The sequence below is a fragment of the Benincasa hispida genome, chromosome 2, assembly GCF_009727055.1.
Source record: "Benincasa hispida cultivar B227 chromosome 2, ASM972705v1, whole genome shotgun sequence".
Lineage (NCBI taxonomy): Eukaryota > Viridiplantae > Streptophyta > Magnoliopsida > Cucurbitales > Cucurbitaceae > Benincasa > Benincasa hispida.
Genome location: NC_052350.1, coordinates 8,052,862 through 8,073,343, shown reverse-complemented (window position 1 = coordinate 8,073,343; position 20,482 = coordinate 8,052,862). Strand labels below are relative to the sequence as shown.

The 20,482-nt window shown below is 33.1% G+C and overlaps 2 protein-coding genes across 2 annotated transcripts; one reads left to right on the top strand and one right to left on the bottom strand.

Annotated features, from left to right (window-relative positions):
* Positions 1 to 1,525: 1,525 nt before the first annotated feature.
* Positions 1,526 to 5,210, top strand: LOC120071669 (serine/threonine-protein kinase STY13-like). The gene is made up of 6 exons (XM_039024043.1): positions 1,526 to 2,071; positions 2,930 to 3,051; positions 3,884 to 4,080; positions 4,189 to 4,363; positions 4,471 to 4,605; positions 4,735 to 5,210. The coding sequence occupies exons 1-6, from the start codon at positions 1,768 to 1,770 to the stop codon at positions 4,939 to 4,941; spliced, it is 1,140 nt and encodes a 379-aa protein (XP_038879971.1). The 5' UTR covers positions 1,526 to 1,767; the 3' UTR covers positions 4,942 to 5,210.
* Positions 5,211 to 7,791: 2,581 nt separating this feature from the next.
* LOC120072304 (aldehyde dehydrogenase family 2 member B4, mitochondrial-like) lies at positions 7,792 to 11,286 on the bottom strand. Its single transcript, XM_039024758.1, has 11 exons — positions 10,972 to 11,286; positions 10,425 to 10,562; positions 10,039 to 10,181; positions 9,790 to 9,943; positions 9,462 to 9,691; positions 9,259 to 9,348; positions 8,917 to 9,090; positions 8,698 to 8,835; positions 8,466 to 8,603; positions 8,314 to 8,375; positions 7,792 to 8,220 (listed from the first exon to the last, which is right to left on the bottom strand). Exons 1-11 carry the CDS (start codon positions 11,111 to 11,113, stop codon positions 7,947 to 7,949), a joined length of 1,683 nt encoding a protein of 560 aa, XP_038880686.1. The 5' UTR covers positions 11,114 to 11,286; the 3' UTR covers positions 7,792 to 7,946.
* Between the last annotated feature and the right edge of the window lie 9,196 nt (positions 11,287 to 20,482).

The window sequence follows — 20,482 nt, the reverse complement described above, 5'->3', positions numbered from 1 at the left end:
TCAATAATGGGAGGTTAAGTAATTGATAATTTGAAGAAGTTTTTTTCTTTTTTTGAAGATTAAAACTCTCTATTATTATACTTCTAGACGAATAGTCCTAAGAATTAAAAAAAAAAAGAAAAGAATAATAAAATTATTACAGTCCATGAGTTTGGAAACATATATGTGGGTTTGATTTTGAGTTTTCACAATGATATATTTTTATTATTTAAACAATTTTATGACAAAATAATTTTATGGGATTTAATATTCATTCTGTCCCATGTTTCAAAATAATACTTAGTTAATCATTAAATTTTGAGTTTGATTTTAATTTAGTCCTTACGGTTCAAACTATTACAAATTTACCCTCATAGTTTTAGTTTGGTTTCAATTTGATTCAAGTTTCATGATTTGCACTTTTAACTTCATTTTTTTAATTATTAAATAGCTACTTTCAATCTTTGGTTAATTAAGTTTCATTATTTTTGCATCACTATTAATTTTAATATTTCACTTCATAATTCTTTTAAATTAATTAATAGACATTAAAACCAGTGAATATTTAGTGAATAATCAAAGATAAAAGTGTGAATCTTAAAACCTTGAACCAAATTAAAACAAAATTCAAATTACAAGGATAAAATTATAATATTTCCAAACATAGAAATGAAATTGGAATCGAACTCAAAGCGTAAGAATTAAGTCACATTTATACCAGTTGAAAAGTAATCCATCAATGATAATGTAAAAAAGTGGATCCCGAACTCCGGTTGATTATTTTTGTTGTTGTTTATATGCATTTTGTTAACGTAATGAGTGTAGGACCTGCCTAGAAATCTATAATCAAATTATGCAATCTAATTGGAGAAAAAGAGTGTTAAATATGGTTGTGATTGAAAATTACGTGGAATACACTATCTTTACCATTGGTTATCATTACCTTTATAGATATTGTTATAGTAGTATGAAAATTATGAATCTGCCATATTTATTATTACATTTACTTGCTAACGTTACTGTCACGGTCAAGTTAGGGTCAAACAGTAACGGTAATAGTAACAGTAAAATATGACATATTCATAATTCTAGGTAAACGTAATAAAATACAATCCAATTACATTTTCGATTCAGGCTCATTATAATTGATCCATCAACGAAATTCTATTCCAATTGTACCAATTTTCATTATGTTTTGGTGGCCTAAAAGTATAACATTTTGAAAATTAAAGGACGAAATGAAAACTACACAAAAAAAAATTTAAGAAAGAAGAAATATTTTTTTTCTCATTTTTTAATACATCCAACCATACTTATTCTTCAAAACTTCAAAACTAAAATATTAACTTTTCTAAAATAAAATTAAATAAAGAAAGGGATTAAGAAGCCCAAATATGTCACTAAGCTGAACTATCTCACGTAAACACATCTTAATTAAAAATTATACTTATAAGCCCTGATCTGTTAATTGGCTGGGAACTGAGGAAAAAATTAAAAAGAAAAAGAAAAAGAAAAAGAAAAAGGAAAAATAATAAATAGAGAAGGAGACCGAAGTGGGTCAGAAGCACACGTTATGAGCAGGCAAATTCATGTGGCCACATGGATGATTGGAGAAGCCATTGCAGATTTTGTGGAAACGAAGAACAACAAAGAAACAACAGCAGCAGCGATTCCAGCAACAACAACAACAATCACCAATTTCCAATTTACTCCCAATTTCTGATTTGAATCCATCGATTTCTTGCACAGATTCCTGCTTACCGCTTTGATTTTGTCGCTAAATCGGAAATGAAGGAGAACAATGATGGATTTGTGCGTGCAGATCAGATTGATCTGAAGAGCTTGGATGAACAGCTTGAGAGGCATCTTAGTAGAGCCTTGACCATGGAGAAGAACAAGAAGAAAGATGAAGATGGCGGCAATAGCTTTCTCACTTCTGCTCCTATCGCTCGTAGTAGGTCTACTAAAGTCGCCGCTAAGGAACGGCAGGAGTGGGAGATCGATCCGTCTAAATTGATTATCAAGAGCGTCATTGCTCGTGGTACTTTCGGCACCGTCCACCGCGGCGTTTATGACGGACTAGATGTTGCCGGTCAGTCTCCGATTTCTATATGCAACCTTCAACTTTTGCCCTATTTTTAGTTACTCTTAGACCTCTGCTCTTACTATAATTACTTCCTGAATCGTGATCGAATTTCTCACTCCTGATCTTTCAGAATGTTTACACACCTATAGTTTATGTCTTAGTTTTATTTTGTGAATTTCCTTTAGCTTGTTTTCAATTATTTCTAATCTCTTGTTCTCTGCTCTTAATCGTCTTAAATGTTCATCAATATGTACTGGTGAATTTGTTTGAACACGTATAGGTTTGATTCGTTGGTAGTTTTTTGAAATCTCATACCAATTTAGCACCCTCCTCATAGGATCCCGATTAGTGATTGCGTAGACTTCTTTGAGTTTAGGCTAACCTTTTATTTTAAAGACATGTTCCCACTGTAAGGAAGTGGTGATTGGCCATTTGCTCTCTTTTAGATGATCCGTGATGCATACACGAGATTGAGTTGAATTTGTTTATGACAACGATGGCCTGAATGCCTTTGTGTAAATAAAGTTTTATACTTTCATGTGATTCCAGCTGTTGGATAAAATTTGACTTAGAAAAGCTATTATAATGAATTGGCTATTTCTTCTAGCTACTACAGATTTGTATTTAATTCTGTCTTTATCATCATTATCATCTGCTTTTTTTTTAATGCGATCATTATCACTCAATTATTTTAAGATCTGTTCACTCGCTCATTCACTCACTCACTCACTCGTATATATGTTTTCTTAAATATTATCTTAGTTTGTAGTTTGTTTAGGTTACTAGGTTTCAGTTTGTTTAGGTTGGTTTCAGTTGGTTGCTACCATCCACTAAGTTTTCTTTTGACGTTTTTTAATGCATTAGTCAAGTTGCTGGATTGGGGAGAAGAAGGTCACAGGACAGAAGCTGAAATTGCTTCACTAAGGGCAGCTTTTAAACAGGAAGTTGCTGTTTGGCATAAACTAGAGCATCCCAATGTTACTAAGGTCACTACAACTCCATTATGTATTTACTACATCTTGTGATTCTGAAACTTGAAATGGATGTCTTGTTAGCTGCTTGTTCCGAAGCTCAATTCTGTTTTCTATACTTACTGACATTGTATCAAATCAATTGAATGCACTTCTAATAATTGTTTCTCTTTTTGAAGGCGCTGACACTAAAGAAAATAGAGGATCAGTTAGACCCAGAATTGTTAATGATCCAATAACCAGAAACTGTTCTTTTTCCTCCCACGCACCCTTCTTTTTGATTTTTGTGATAATTAATTTTATGACAAAAAGGTTTGCTTTTAATTCCCTCAAGCCTTCTGTATATACCATTGAAACTCTTTTTGCATGAACTTCAAAAATTCATTTAAATCTCTTCTACTGGTAGCTCAACCTAAAATGTTCAGCTGTGATAGAGTCTAAATCTCTCTCCACCATTGTACTTTTGTAGGAAGGGAAAAGAAGTCAACTGAACTAAATCTTATCCTTGCCAGAATAGAACTAGATAGGGCCAAAAAGCATGTTGCTCAGTTGGATGGTCTCAATCAGATAAAAGAAGTGTTGACATCTTTGATAGTGGAAAAACTAAGTGTCTTTATTCAGACTCCTAACTTATCATCTTTCCATCTTTTTCCCTTCCTCCTCTTATACCTGTAGTCGTGGAAGGGGAACTCAATTTTAGACTTTTAGTGTTCAGATAATGATATATCAAACTCGACGTGCTTATTCAATAATTAGTGCATTACGTCATCCCTTTCTTTTTTCTTTTCCCCCTTTGTAGACTTGGTTTCTAGTTTTGGATTTTTCACAAATTTCAATTGATTTTCAGTTTATAGGGGCAACAATGGGATCAGCGGAGTTACAGATCCAAACTGAAAATGGTCTAATAGGCATGCCAAGCAACATATGTTGTGTTGTGGTGGAATATCTTGCTGGAGGCGCCCTTAAATCTTATCTCATAAAAAACAGGAGAAGGAAGCTAGCTTTCAAGGTGGTTGTCCAGCTGGCACTTGATCTTGCTAGAGGGTACCACCTGCTCACACGATTCCTTCTATTCGCTAGTCTCCTTTTGCTTGAGAATAGTATGCACTTGTTGATATTTGGCTCTCAGAAATTGTTCCATTTATTTTGTAGGTTGAGTTACCTTCATTCCCAGAAGATTGTCCACAGAGATGTAAAGACAGAAAACATGCTGTTGGACAAAACACGTACAGTCAAAATTGCTGATTTTGGCGTTGCTAGAGTCGAGGCGTCAAATCCCAACGACATGACTGGGGAGACTGGAACACTTGGTTACATGGCTCCTGAGGTATGCAGTTCCTCACTTTTCAGCTAACTCATATGACTAACGACATTTAGGAGTGGAGCATTGTCCATAAAATGTTTCCCTTTGACTCCATAGTTGTGGTTTTACAGGTTCTCAATGGCAACCCATATAACAGGAAGTGTGATGTGTATAGCTTCGGTATCTGCCTGTGGGAAATTTATTGCTGTGACATGCCATATCCTGACCTTAGTTTCTCCGAAGTGACTTCTGCTGTGGTTCGTCAGGTAAACTGCCGATTTCTTCGCCCTTACATCTTCATATCTGCAGGACAATGCGCAGTTGAGAAGAAATCACTTCGTTGTTTTCAACTTATCATTAACTCTGCTGAAAACATTAATCCCAAAACCCTGCAGAATCTGAGGCCAGAGATACCGAGATGTTGCCCGAGCTCTCTAGCAAATGTGATGAAGCGTTGCTGGGATGCGACCCCAGACAAGCGGCCCGAGATGGACGAAGTAGTTTCCATGTTGGAGGCCATTGACACTTCCAAGGGTGGAGGTATGATTCCTGTTGATCAAGCTCAGGGCTGTCTATGCTTTCGAAAATATAGAGGGCCCTAAAGATTTGTTTGCTTGTTTGAACTGGATATGGAAATCTGATAAAATTATTTTGAAGATGAAAGAAAACCATAATGTGATTGTGGTAATGACAAATAGAAGAAGTAGGAAAAAGAAAAAATATATATATATTGAGGGTGAGGCTAGTAGTAAAATAGATGATGGTGGTGGGTACATAAACCAGGGACTTTGCTGCCTTTCACTTTGCCATTGGATGTAAGCCTTTTGTAATGACATTAAATTGAATGAATTGTAAGATTGAAATGCAAAAATGGTATCGTCTTCCTCTGGCTTCTACCTCCATGGATGGTTTCCCGAATTTGAAAAAACTTAAAGCCACTGAGGACCGTTGTTACCTTTTCATCGGCGTCGTTATTGTCGTCTTCATCATCTGTGATAGGGTCCACTGGAAAACTTACAAATATTTAATTATGCTTTTGAAAAACAAATCACAGCTTCTTTTTGAGAAAATTTGGTATGGTGATGGAAATATCAACTTGTGGGTGAGAGAGATAGCAAACAAAAATTCCTTTTCAGTAGTTTATTTCGAAAATTTTAGTTTGCTTACAATTTTTGTATGAAATTTCAACCAAAATTGATGAGCAAAATTATAACTTCAGAGACAGTTTTTAGTTCTTCAATTTTGCATATCAATTTAAAATATCATCAAGAAGAATAAATTGCAAAAAGAAAGGAAATCATGGATGAATAAGATTATTTCTAACATAGAAAACTAAAACTAAAACTATTGTAAAAGAATATCTAAAATAGATGTTTTTTTAATAAATAAAATAAATAAGAATATAAAAATTATTTTATGATGCTTCTTTCATCTTTATCTTCGGGATTTAAAAAATAAAAAAAATAGAAACAATCATTGATTAGAACCTTTGCAGTTACAGTTATACTCGATATAATGAACCAATAGAGAAATGAGGAGGTCGTTTTTATAGGTTTAGGAGAATGGAGGTTCGTTATTAGAGCCTTAACCCTTTAGAAGGCTTCTCTTAATCTTTTTATTAAAGCGTGCCAGCAATAAGAAAACTAAAGCACACATATAAATCCTACTTCACACTTGTTGAACCACCTCTACCTAGACAATCAATCTTTTAATGCGTGGATGATTATGATTTCAAATTTTTCTTCACAAGTTTTACTCGGCTGAGTGAATATTTTGGATCGAATATTTAGAAAATTATCTTTGTTAGTTGGTCATTTATGTTGTATCCTCTTTTAGAAGGTAAAGGAATATATGGATCACTTTTTTTAGTACAAATTGGGAGTGAGGGGATTGAACCACATACCTCTTGGTCTTTACCACATACATGTACAAGTTCTTGTTGGTGAGTATATGAATCACTTACTTTGGAGGTCTGAGTTTCATGAGGTCGGTGTGGGACCGCTTCTTCCAGAAGTTTGATTTTATCTTGGCTCATCAAATGGATGTTGATAGTTTGATTGGGGAGTTTCTTCTCGATCCTCCATTTCAAGAGAAGGGTCATTTCTTATGGTTAGAAGGGATGTGTGCTTTGTTATGTATTTTGTGGGGAGAGAGAAACAATAGAGTTTAGAAGGGTGGAAAAGGACCCTAGTGATATTTGGGCTTCAGTGAAGTTTCAAGTTTTCCTTTGGGCTTTGATTTTGAAAAGTATTTGTAATTAGAGTTTAGGACTAGACAAATATCTAAATTGAAAAAATATCAAAATCTTATTTTTCCCTCAAAAAATGTCTAAATGCATAGATTCTTTAATTTATTTAATTTTAAAATGAACAAATATACCCTTCCTAAATATTTGAAAATCTATATTGTTTAGAGCATATTTAAAATGAAATCTACTTCCAAAAATAAAATGAAAACTAAACGATAAAAATAACATTACAAAAACTAAAAAGCGAATAACATCTTTTTGGCAAAAATAAAAATAAAAAATAAATAGAGATACGATTTGGAAAAAAAGAATTGAACTTATTTTCAAAAATTGAGAAATACCCAAAACCAAAACTCAGACCATACACAAATAAAATGTTTGCATGTTAACCCAAAAACTATAAACCACACCACCTACAACTCTTCCTATTATTAACCAAACCCACAATTCTTTGTATTACTACTAGGTTCGTCAATTGTATTTCCATTGTTACCACACATTGCTCTTAAATATTGTTCCTAAAACCTAAATCCAAATGAGATGGTTGACACATATCTAACAAATAGTGAAATTGAAGATGAACGAATGGTGAATAATATATTCAACAAAAACCCCTACAATATAGGTAAAAGTAATAAAAAATAATTTATATAATAATAATAGAGGATAAAATCTTCAATTTCTAAAACCAATTCAATTATATTATAAGATATTGTATTCAAAATCACTAAAATGAATGAGAAAATAAATATAATCCTATCAAAATAGGAGAAAATACGAAATATGTGGAGGGTAAATGTGTAAAATACATCCTCTCTACTGTCCCACCCAACCAACTTTAGACATTTTTCATTTAAAATTAAAAAAATTCCTTTCAAAATCAACCCGCCGTTTTAGACATTCTTTGCGATTTCCCTTCTAATTATTCCTTAGACAATATTTTACGGTCTTGGTCTCCCTTTTTTTGATAGGATTTTTGGGACTTGATCTTTTGTTGTATTTTTTTTTTCAATAAAAAGTTGTTGTTTCTAAAAAAAAGGAATAAACTTTTCATGAATTATTGAATTGGATGGAAATGAAAGTTTTTGAAACATATTGTCCAGAATATATTTCAAATGTTAATGTCAAATTAGTAAAACATCACATCATTTTGTCTTTAGTCATTAAGAAAAGTTGATGTTCAATCAAAATCATTCAAAAGGGATAGCTCAGAATCACATATTAAGAGGCAGATATTATTAGAGTTTAACTTTAGTATAACAACAGAAGCAAGGCCCTGTTATATTCTTAAGAAAGAAGAAGAAGCTGATTTTGCAAAATAAAACATTGTTGTACTTCTCACATGCATTGCTGAAATTCTCACAACCATGCTGGATTCTTGAGAGGTGTAACAACAGCCTTTACTTGCAAGTAGTTTTGGAGGCTGTAAATTCCCTTCTCCCTTCCTATTCCACTCATCTTATACCCGCCAAACGGTATTGCAGCATCGAAGATGTCGAAGCAATTGAGCCACACAGTCCCGGTTCTCAATCCCCGTGTTAGCGTGTTGGCTGTGTCGATGTTTGACGTGAAAACTCCGGAAGCTAAACCGTAGCGAGTTGCATTTGCCCTTTGAATCACTTCATCAATGTCCCTGACATTGACAAAATTTCAAACAAAATACTTTAGACCATGCATGATCAAGTCATACGAGTGATATGACGAGTTCGAGATGTGAACAACTTACTTGAATTTCAAGATGGATTGTACTGGACCAAAGATTTCATCCTTCGCTATCAACATATCGTCCTGATTGAATCGATGAGAGAAACATATTGGAATGACAGTTTACATTCTTTAGAGTATGTAAGGAAGATAGTTAAGACAGAGAATGATCACCTTAACATTTGAGAAAACTGTTGGCTCGATAAAGTATCCCTTAGACCCAAGTCTACCACCCCCACATTCCAAAGTAGCATCACTTTCAATGCCAGATTTGATGTATTTTAGGATTTTTTGGAATTGCTCAGAGTCAATCTAGAAATAATTGTAACGTACAAAAATGGCATATCGATTATTCTTCACATGGATTAAATGGGGAAGGAAAATGCCTCAAGGGGGAGAGAGTTACCTGAGGACCCTGTTCAACACCCTTCTTGAAAGGGTCACCAACAACACGTCTTTGAGCACGAGCCCTCGATTTTTCGACAAATTCATCGTACACACGCTCATGCACAAAAGTACGAGAGCCAGCACAACAACATTGCCCCTGAAAATGAACAAGAAACGACGAACAATGAGTTTAAGTCCTACAAATCCATGACAAAAGTGAGAGATCCTAGTGACAAACCTGATTGAAAAAAAGAGCAAAATGAGCAAGCTCCACAGCCTTATCAACATCTGCATCCTCGCAAACAATGAAAGGTGATTTCCCCCCAAGCTCCAGTGTCACTGGCTTCAAATTGCTTTTTGCTGCCAATTCGAGTACAATTTTTCCTGTGCTCGTCGATCCGGTGAAAGCTAGCTGCAAACGTGAAGAAACATGTACATTAGTTCGTGATAAATGGCTTTCGAAAACAAAGCTACGAACATGACAGCATTTACATCTAAGAACCAAACAATAGAACATGCTAGGTTTGAATCAAACCGAAACATGAAACATATAAAGCAAGATGATTTCAAGATTGATCACCTTGTCCACATCCATATGACTAGCAAGGGCAGCACCAGCCGTCGGACCATAGCCCGAAACGACATTTAGAACCCCCGGAGGAAGACCGGCCTGTTCGATCGAGAATATTAGCCAGAACATGAATAAAGAATATTAGATATCATTAAATCCATGCATCAACCAAAAAACCGATTAGGGAACAAACATAGCTTTGAAGACACTACCTCGTGGAATAACTTAGCCACATAAAGGGCAGTCAGAGGTGTTTGCTCTGCAGTCTTCAGGACAACAGTGTTGCCACAGGCTAAAGCAGGACCAACTTTCCAGGCAAACATAATGAGAGGAAAGTTCCATGGAATTATCTGTCCTGCAACTCCAATTGGTTCATGTAATACTTGAACATGATGATTTCCATCAGCTGGAACTGTTAAGCCATGGATTTTGTCTGCCCAGCCTGGATAGTTTGTGAAGAAACCAACAGCAAAACCAGTTATAAATTCGAAAATACAGCAGGACAAGAGCTGATATGCTACAATGCTGCAGCAAACTAACCCGCGTAATAGTGAAACAAGCGCACAAGTAACGGTAATTCGGATTTAACCGATTGTTCGTAAGGTTTCCCGTTGTTCCATGTTTCCAATGCTGCAAGTTCAGGGATATGTTTTTCAATCAAATCGGCAAACCGCAGTAATATCCTCGATCGTTCCTGAAAATCGATACAAAATAAACAGTAGATATAGCAAATCAAATAAAGGCAAGAGAAGGAAACAGTAGGAGTTGCAGCCTGCAGGAAAGTATTACATAAGCAGTCATTCTTGGCCATGGCCCCTCGTCGAAAGCCTTTCGGGCTGCCGATACTGCACGGTTGATATCCTCGGCATCGGCCTCGGCAACATGAGCAATCACTTCCCCAGTGCGAGGATCATAAGTCGGAAACGTTTTTCCTATGATGAACAGATCATATCAAATTCAACCTTTTATCTCCCATCCATCAGAGAACTTTCGAAAGGTAAGATAATGACAGAAACACAACAATTCCAATGAATATAACGACATGTTTAAGAGTGATTCATTACAAGTGGTTTTCATATCATCATTTAATGTTTTGTTTCACACTTTAAATACAATTTTCCAGACATTAGAAAGCTAAAACAGGGAAAAAAAAAATTAGATGAAGAAAAATTCACCTGATGCAGCATCTACAAACTGCCCATTAATCAAATTTTGAGTGTAACTGATCTGAACAGGAGGAGTGATAAGTTCCTCCTCTGCCAAAGCAGATGTGCTGAATCTATTCCCTCTTCCATGGAACCTTGAAACTCTTGCTGAAAATCACACAATTTCATATCTCCATAATCTGATACTCCACCTTTGAAAATTAAGCTTCTAAACACTATTCAGTATACCCACCTAACAACTTTAGAAAACGAAAAACAAAAAGTAGTATTTTTAAAACCTGTTTGACGGTTTTTGGAATTTTGCTAAAAATTCAAACGTTTTCTTGACCATAATAAACAAATGGTAATAAAACAACACAACTTTTAAATACACGAATGGTTATCAAATGGACTTAAACTAACAGGATCTCAAACCAAAACCATTTCAAACTTGAAAAGAAGAGAACCCAGAAGAGATCAAACAAATAAAGAACTTCACTCAAACCATTAAACAAACAGTTAACATACACCCAACAAAGAAAAAAACAGAACACCACCATAGCAGGAGGAAACTCACCATGAGATTGAAGAAGAGAACTAAACCCATAAGCAGAAGCAGAAGCAGAAGAAGAAGAAGAAGAAGAAGAAGAAGAAGAAGATAATGATGATGATAAGAGAGAACGAGAGAGTAAAGAACAGATTCCTCTACGAGCAGCCATGGCCACAAAACAGAAAGTACTTTGCAAGAAGACCCCTTTGTTTTCTGTTGCACACACTTTAAGCACGATAAGATTGATTAAGTAGACAACGAGATTTGGCCATTGAATGCCATTTTAAGCCACAAAATAAAATGAGTTAAAGCCGGTAAGTTACAATCCGAACAAGGTGGGTAGTTTCTAAATCATTTTCACATTCCATTTTTGCCTCCATCATAACATATGGGGCTGTGCTGTTTGGATGTGCATAAAGTAGATTGGAGAAACCAATTACATACGCTTAAATCGTTACCAAAATTGTATGTTTTCTTCCTTTTTTACAAAGACTACTTTTTAATCTTTCAAATGGGACAAACAACAAAAGGATGAAATGATAAAACTTGTTTGTTTGATTATCTTTTGGATACCTCCTTTTATTCTTTGAGATACCCACCTCAAAACTCGGTGAAAGGATTGATTTTTGTCAAAAAATACGAGTCTCGAGATTTTAAAATTTTTTGTCTGGTCTCGGATTCTGAGAAAATTGGTGAACATAAACAATTTTTTTTTTTTTTTTTTTTTTGGAAAAAAGGTAAGAAATTATACCAAATATTCTATCAAGGGGATGAAAAGAGCTTAATGCTTTAAGATGCAAAAAAGATACAACTAAAAAATTATTACCAAACTTTTCATTAAATGAATAAAAACCGATGAACATATTTGGTGTGTCATGGACCTGTTCCTATCTTTGTTCAACCCACTGAAATGTTTAATTATGAATTATCACATGGTTGTCTAATTACAAATTGTCAAGCGACAAATTTATCTATTTTTTTAATAAATATTTTTTTTCTTTATGATTGAAAGAGATGCAGTGAGATTGTATTCAAGTATTATTAAAAAAATAATTCTTTTTTTAAAAATTTATTTGACCGGTAATAAATTTTTTTAGACAACTAATAGTTTTACTTAATACGAAGTTATATGATAAATTATGATTGAATAATTTGATAAACGAGAAAAGAGATGTGAAGTTTTTTTAGATTATTTTTTTGGGAGCGTGGGGATTGATGTTGATTTTGATTTTGGTTTGACTTATTAATATTATTTTTTTATTTTGAAATTTCGAGGTATGAGTTTTGGAAATCCCAGCGAGAATCTTGGAAAGAGGGCAGATTTGAATTCTTCAACTTTGTTTCGGCTAAATTATAGATTTAGACACACTCTGTCTGGAAAAATCTTTGAGAAACCTAAAAACAATTTTTTTTAACAAATTGTTCGTTTTATATTAATTTATTAAATACAGAATTGAATTTTATTTTATTAAAATTTAAACTTTTATAAATTTAACCTCTCCGATTAGGGACGTCCAAAAACTTAATTATCTAAAAAAAAAAAAATCGATCAATTCAATCCAATTAATTCGATTTAGATTAATTTATCAACTCGTTTAAGGTTGGATTGAGTTTAAATAAATGAAAAAATCCAATGAATTAGGTTCGTTAATGAGTTCACTTAAGAATGACACGAACTTATTATTAATTTTAAAATGTATGATTCTTCTATTGTTTTATTTAATTTCATTGTTTTTTGGATAATTATTTTTTAACATCTCCTAAAAATAATCTTTTCTCTTTTGAGAGAAAATTTTCATAATATGAATTAAAATTGATTTGTTAATCTTACCTCAATATATGAAAATAATTAAATAAAATTTTGACATACAAACATTTTACTTATTTTTAAAATAAAATTTAAGGATATTTTTTATTTTATAAAGTTTTGAATAAATGGTTTAGGTGTTCGAATTCCTCTTTATGATGCGTTGAAGTTTACCAAATAATAATAATAAATAAATAAAAGAAATTTAAACTATCAAATTTGTGTCTAGTAATTTTAAAATAAGATTAAAAAAAATAGGTGATAGACTATCTATTAGTCACAAAATTGAATGTTAAATTTATTGATATTTTTTCAGTAATTAAGAAGTAAAGAAGTAACAAATGATTTTACCAGTAATTTGTTAAAAATGATTTTATTGTTCTTTTTGCACAGGAAAATGTTATTATTGTTCAAAACCTAACAAATGGAGAGGTATGTGGAAATACTTTCTTATTACTTTCGCTTATTGTATTTACATACTTCAAGTTCCTTTTATAGAAGAACTTGTTAATGTGCTTGACTAACTAACAGCTGGAAAATACAAACAAACTCAAACAGAATCAAACTCAAACAGAATCTTAACTGTTGTAACAAATAAATTGTTATAACAGAATGTAACAAATAAATTGTGTGTGTAGAATTAAGACAGAATGTAACTTTTACTGTTGATACTCCCCTCAAGTTTAGACGTGAATGTCAATGATGCCCAACTTGGATACTAGTTTAGACAAAACAGATGTAGGCAATGCTTTAGTGAACATGTTTGTGAGTTGTTGATTTGATTGGATAGGGAGAAACCTTAGAGAACCATCAGCTATCTTGTCCCGAACAAAATGCACATTCAATTCATGTTTTGTCCTCTCATGAAACATTGGATTAGGGCAAGGGCAATAGCAACTTGATTGTCATAGAAACAGTAGTGGGCATTAGGATCTTAACCTGAAGATCTTTGAGGAGTTGAGAGATCCACATTAATTCACTAGTAACTGAGGCTAGTGCCCTTGTACTCCGCTTATGCAGAAGATCTAGAAATGGTGGCTTGTTTTCTTGATTTCCATGATATGATAAGATGCCCCTAGGAATATGCAGAAACCAGTAATGGATCTTCTAGTATCAGGACATGATCCCTAATCAGCATCCACAAAGGCTTTTAAATGAAGAAAGTGATAGGGCTGATTAAAATGCCTTGTCAGAGACCGTTTTAGGTACCTGAGTAAGTGATGAACGACATTTAAGTGAAGCTGGGGCTGTGGATGAATGTGCTAGTCGATGAATAGGTGAGAAAGTGTCTGAGAAATCTATTTCTTCTTGTTGATTGTAGCCTTTTGCTACAAGTCTTGCCTTATATCTGTCAACTGTTCCATCTTGTTTGTACTTGACTTTGTAAACCCATTTACTGCCTACAGTATGATGATTCTTTGAAGAGAGACAATAGTCCATGTATTAGTTCGTCCATGGCTTCTATTTCCTCTGCCATAGCCTTTTTCCAAATCTGGTGGTTCGCGGCTTGGTGGTAATAGGTGGGTTCATAGATGGAAGTGACATTAGGATGTAGTTCTTATGGTTTGGTTGTAGTATTATATGAGAGGTATTTTGTGAGAGAGAAAGGGTGATTTTCTGTGGGATGTGAGGTTACAGTGAAAGTCTTTTAGGTAGGAGGGTGGGTAATGTGCTTTCGATGACCTTCTTGGGCTATGGGAATGGTTGTTTGGGGTGGTTGATTGGTTTCTTCTGAGGTTTCAATATGAGGTTGTGAACCATCAATACCGTGGTTATCCTCACATAAGCGTTCTAGATATTAACAACAAGATTTTCAGTAGTACCTTTGTTTTCAAAGTGATCAAATAGTGGGCTTGGTAGACAAACTGATCAATAATCATGTGAAATGGGCTTGTGTCTTCTTTGACAGAGTGGAATGGTAACCTTTCTTCAAAGAATAAGACATCCCTAGAGAATAAAAGATGTCATTTTAGTCATATCATATAGCTTATAGCCCTTTATACTTGATGGATATCCCATGAAGACACATGGTCTTGCTCTTTTGATCGAATTTAGACTTGTTGACTGTTGGTGTAGAAGATAGGCAAGGCATCCGAATGTTTCATGAAGCCATAGTCAACAGTTTTGTTAAACAGAACAGCATAGGCAATGTTGTTGGATGTAAAACCATAGTGTGTCTATTGATTAAGTATGCTGCAGTGAGGACGCATTCTCCCCAAAAAGTGAGAGGAACATTGAACTGAAACATTAGGGCTCTTGCAACGTTGAGGAGGTGTTGATGTTTCCTTTAACCACTGAATTCTGTTGAGGAGTATTGCACAAGAGAGAGATGAGTAGTTTTCTGTTTTGGCAAAAAATTCTATGAAATTTAATTCAGGAGCATTATCAGAACGAAAACTTTTGATTTTCTTTGAGAATTGAGTCTCAACAAGTTTGAAGAAACTGGAATGACTTGTAGAATGTCACTTTTATTTTTCAAGAGATGTATCCATTGTGTACCTTGATGTATCATCAACAATGGTGGCAAAGTAAGTATTGACCTGCATGTGTTCGGGTTTTAAAGGGACCCCATATATCACAGTGCAAGGTCGAAGATATTCTCAGCAACATTATTTAAGGCAGGGAATGAAAGACACTTCTGTTTAGCTAAAGGACAGATTGACATAATTGTTTACAATTTAAGAATCAGAAATCTCTATAATCTTTGACAATTCTCTTTATTTCTACTAATAGAGGGGTGTCCATTGATATGCCAAGTAGTTGCGGAAACTTTCCACAAAAACAGCAGATTCAATAGACAAGTCTTTATTCTTTTCATCATTTACTTTGAGTAAGTATAGGTCACTCATTAGTTCATCCCTCCCAATCGTTCTCGAAATTGACTTGTCCTGAATGATACAATTGGTGTTATAAAAGATATAGAATATCTTCCATCCTTAAGTAAAGCACTCACTGATAGCAGTTGTATTTGAACCAGGAATGTATAGACTTCAATATACACTGTTTTATTAGAATGTCCTCTACATACTCAACCTTCAAACGAGCTTTAGTTGGTAGTATAACTGACATATTTTGAGTGTTGTGTAGTTCTTTAAACATAGATTTATCATGCATATATGAGAAGAGGCTCCAGAATCAATGATCCAACAAGAATCGATGAGTGAAATAGAAAGACATGTACCTGTTATGTGGATAGTATCTGTCTTAGAGATCTCATCAATTTGTTGAGTATTCAAGTTGTGTTTGCAACATGTTTAAGAGCTGTTATTTATTGGTCATTATTCAGGCTGGCAAAGAAGGCAGACTGATTGCTCTTAGGAGCTTCTAATGGCTTTTCATTACTAGTTTGCATAGAGTTCTGCGGCCTTTTGTTGATGGACTGAATTGTTATTTGATGTCTATGCCTTGGTGGATAACCATGTAGTCTATAAAATTTGTCAAAATATGACCTTATATCCATAGTTAATGCATACTGGCTGAGTATTTTTCTTCTTAGATTTCTCAATGTAAACCTTTTCTCAGCATTAGCATTAGAGTTATACTTTCAATTGTTAGGTGTGGATCCAATGGATCTTTGCCTTTCTTCATTGGATGATAAGAGAGAATACCTTGTTTATTGTTGGCAGAGGGTCGATCAATAGAATTTGTGCTCTGATTTGTGCATATGACTCGTTTAAGCCCATAAGAAATGTCATTACAAATTCTGCATTCAAGAATTCTATCATCTTCTTTGACCCTTGACAAGTACATCCATCTGTTGGTTTGTATTCAACAAGTTCTTGCCATATCGTAGTGATTTTTGCGTAATATACTTCCACTGAAAGGTTTCCTTAAGTAGTAGTTACAAGATCCTTTCTCAATTGGTATATATGTGGCCTATTGGACTGACGGTATCTTTCTTTTAATTCATCCCATATCTCATTGACGTTTCCTCTGTAAACTAAGCTGGCAGCAATTTCTTTTGAGACTGAGTTGATAATCCATGAGGTTATCACATCATTATTACATCTCCATGCTGATTGTAAGCTTCCTTCTGATGGTTTTTCAATTGTTCCAGTAATAAAACCAATCTTGTTCTTCCCTGATAATGCAAGTTTCATTGCTCTGCTCCATGAAGAGTAGTTGCTTGATCTTGCAAGTGGTGTAGATACCAGATTGGTGGTTGGGATGATTGAATGATGAAGGATGAAGGGATTCATTTGAGCGTCGAGTTCCGAAGAGTTGCCGAACGTTGAACTCTCTGATGTCGTCATGATAGGACTGCACGAGGGTAATGGCATTCAGGTGGGTTTTTAATTTTCTCTCTTGCGGAAATGCTCTGATACTATAACAAATGGAGAGAAAAGGTATGTGGAAATACTTTCTTATTACTTTCGCTTATTATATTTACATACTTCAAGTTCCTTTTATAGAAGAACTTGATAGTGTGCTTGACTAACTAACAGCTGGAAAATACAAACAAAATCAAACAGAATCAAACTCAAACAGAATCTTAACTGTTGTAACAAATAAATTGTTAGAACAGAATGTAACAAATAAATTGTTGTAACTAATAAACAGAATCTATCTGTTTTACTGTTGATAAAACCAAAGTTTGTGGGCAAATTGCAACCTTATCCAAGATGCTGGATTGTTCACATTTTGTAATGTTGTGATATTCTCCTTTGTGTTCAGTTTTTTTTCATTCCTGATAACTGTTTTTTAAAATATAAAAAATAGAAACTTTTAATCTAAAAATTACGTCAATTTGCATGTTAAAGGTAATGGTAAATAGGTCAAAATTTATAATTTTTACTTAAGAACAATAACAATAATGGTAACTATACCAGTAATCATAGCAATATAACATAATTTTTAAACGCAATTAGATTAAAGTCGCCTCGCTTGTCAATCAATTTACGCTTTTTTCATTATAGACTTGGAAGTGAGTCCATGTATTAATATAGATATAGAACACAAGTAAACAACACTAGAAATAATCAAATAGAGTCTGCTTTTTATATTACTATTGATTTATTACCTTTAGACGGAGATAAACGTGTCCCAAACTCGTAACTAAATTACCTTTCATTTTCTAGAAATGATATTTTTGTTCAAAGCTAAAGTTTGTTGGCAAATGGCAACCTTATCCGAGATGTTGGGTTGTTCACCTTTTATAACGTGGGATTTCTCCTTTATGTTCGGTTTTTTCACTCTTGAATACTGATTTTTTTTTTCAATTATAAAATATACAAACTCATTATTTAAAAAAATATATTTATTCTTTTAAAAGTTTTAATTATTATAACCCTCAAATGTTGAAGGTATATAAATGAATTGAAAGTCATATCTAAATGAGAGAGATCCTGAGAATATAAAAGTTTGATTAAAAAAGGTTTAAAAAGTTGAAAGATACTATCTATCAACAAAACATCTTCATTTTTTGTAGATCAATCAAATGAATTCAAAAGTTAAGTGTGTTTATCTCATATGATGTATCTTGCAAGAAAATTGTAATTTTCATATGTACTAGTTATGTAATGCCCTGGGACCAGGATCTGAAATTCGAATTTGGCCCTTGATGGCCCCGACATTCCTCTACAACCTGATTATGTCATCCTCCTTTGCCTTGAATGCTTTTTAGAAGTGAAAGTTGTCTCCACAAACTAACACAGATCTTTTCAGCATGCTTTATCCTTATTCACATGATGATTGAGCCACCGAAAAGGAAAGTGTATCTTGTTGGTATAGGTAGTAATTTTCAATTCTTTTAAACATTTTTTAATCATACTTTTATGTCTTCAAATTTCTCTCATTCGGATGTGATACCGGTTCATTCATGTACCATTCCTAAACTCAGGTCGTTCCAAGTTAAAATTTAGCAATTTTTTATTAAAATTTTATTACTTATAAAAGATACTCAGTTGAAAGCTTGAAATAGAGCCTTCAAAAAGTATATAGATAGTTAGTTCGTGCTACACTGCTAGCATATTGATTGTAGAATAGGGTTATATCGTACAATATCTAGATTGTGACCACTAAGTTCACATCATGCTTAAATGTATATGAAGACATGGAAAAACAATAAAAAAGACGGATATTAATTACATTTTTTGAGTCAACATGAACATAACTAGGCGGATAAACACCAATTACAATTTATAAAGTTAATGGCCATTTTGGTGAATCTGGTCTTAATTTAGTTGCTGAGACAATTGAAAAAGTTTTTTATGTGATTTTTAATCGTTCCAAAATGAATGCAACATACCACCATTTTTTTTTTTCATAATTCAGTAGATAAAGTACCAATTACAATTCATAAGGTCACGATTAAATCTTCTATTTTGTAATTGTTGACCTAGAAAAAAAAAACAATATCTTTTGAAAAGATGAATAACATAAAAGTCCATTGTGTTTTCTACTAAATCTAATTAATTAAGCCAATATATATATAGTTTAATTGATTAAGATATATATATCTCTAAAAGGTAGAAAAAGCTCAAATCCACAGCATGCATATTATTCTAACAAGATTGTAAGTTAATAATTCAATATGAGTTAATACAATTATTTATTTATTTAATTTTCCTTTTTAAAGTTTAAACGTATGAATGAACATTTAAAGTTGGATAATTTTTCAGGCCACTACTTTTTACTTTTTATTTTTGGTATTTTTTACTTCCAAATCTTTAAAATTGACGTTCTAGATTTGTATTTAAATTTGGGAATTTCTCATCCAAGCTCCACACGATGATAAAATTCCAGAAGACACTATGAGAAATAATAATAATAATAATAATATTTTTAATTATTATTATTTTTCTTTAGAATGACCCTATGAGAATTAATTGACTGGACCAGACCAAATTTAAGATATTTTCCTTTGCAAAAAAAAAAAAAAATCAAGAGATTTCAATATTCGATTACTTTTGGTTTTTCTTTTTTAAGTTATTTATTATCGTTAAGAACAAAATATTCGATTAATTTTCAAGCTTCTAAGTTCTAACCTTCAATTATTTCTGTGTTGAACACAAAAACAAAACTTTCAATCGATTTATCATTACGTTACAATAATGACGGCTTTTTTACACAGAGTAATGACGGTTTTATTAGCATCTATCTCTCACTTTTTGAATGATCCATTGACTTGTGATATATGTATTAACAAAAAATACTTATGACGAATTTTCCCCATTGCATTGGTCTCTAAACTTCGTTTTACAAAATAGAAAAATACAAACGATAAACAATATTAACTTAAACATGCTATCTACTGTGTTAATCAAATAGAGAAGAAAGATATAAAGGGAACCACATACCTTTGAAGACCAATTCTTCGTGTTCCTCCTCAATTTGCGTCATCTTCTCTTGATCTCACGAACATCACAATTGGACACCACTATGGGGTCTTTCCTTTTATTCTTAGGAACGACAATCGGACAGAGATGTAGGCTTCACTTAAAATTGGCATGAGAGAAGGAGAAGAGAATTAAGAGAAATTTTCTTCTATGTGAAAACTCATCTACATAACACAGAGAGCTAGAGAAACTATAGAGAGAGCCATAGAATAGTTCTCTCCTTCTCGCCCCTTTTGTTTTGGACTCCCTCCCCTTTAATTTTATTAAATTCAAATTTAATTTAAATTTAATATATATATATATATATATATATATATATATAAACTATATGTTATATCACATATATCATGTATAACCTATAATTAATGTTATATCATATATAACATAAACTATA

Coding starts and splice junctions, on each gene's coding strand:
- LOC120071669 (XM_039024043.1), top strand. CDS start 1,768: ATGAAGGAGAACAATGATGGATTTGTGCGTGCAGATCAGATTGATCTG. Junction 2,072..2,929: donor TGACGGACTAGATGTTGCCG/GTCAGTCTCCGA, acceptor TTAATGCATTAG/TCAAGTTGCTGGATTGGGGA. Junction 3,052..3,883: donor AGCATCCCAATGTTACTAAG/GTCACTACAACT, acceptor ATTGATTTTCAG/TTTATAGGGGCAACAATGGG.
- LOC120072304 (XM_039024758.1), bottom strand. CDS start 11,113: ATGGCTGCTCGTAGAGGAATCTGTTCTTTACTCTCTCGTTCTCTCTTA. Junction 10,182..10,424: donor GTTTGTAGATGCTGCATCAG/GTGAATTTTTCT, acceptor TGTTCATCATAG/GAAAAACGTTTCCGACTTAT. Junction 8,221..8,313: donor CAATCCATCTTGAAATTCAA/GTAAGTTGTTCA, acceptor TGTCAATGTCAG/GGACATTGATGAAGTGATTC.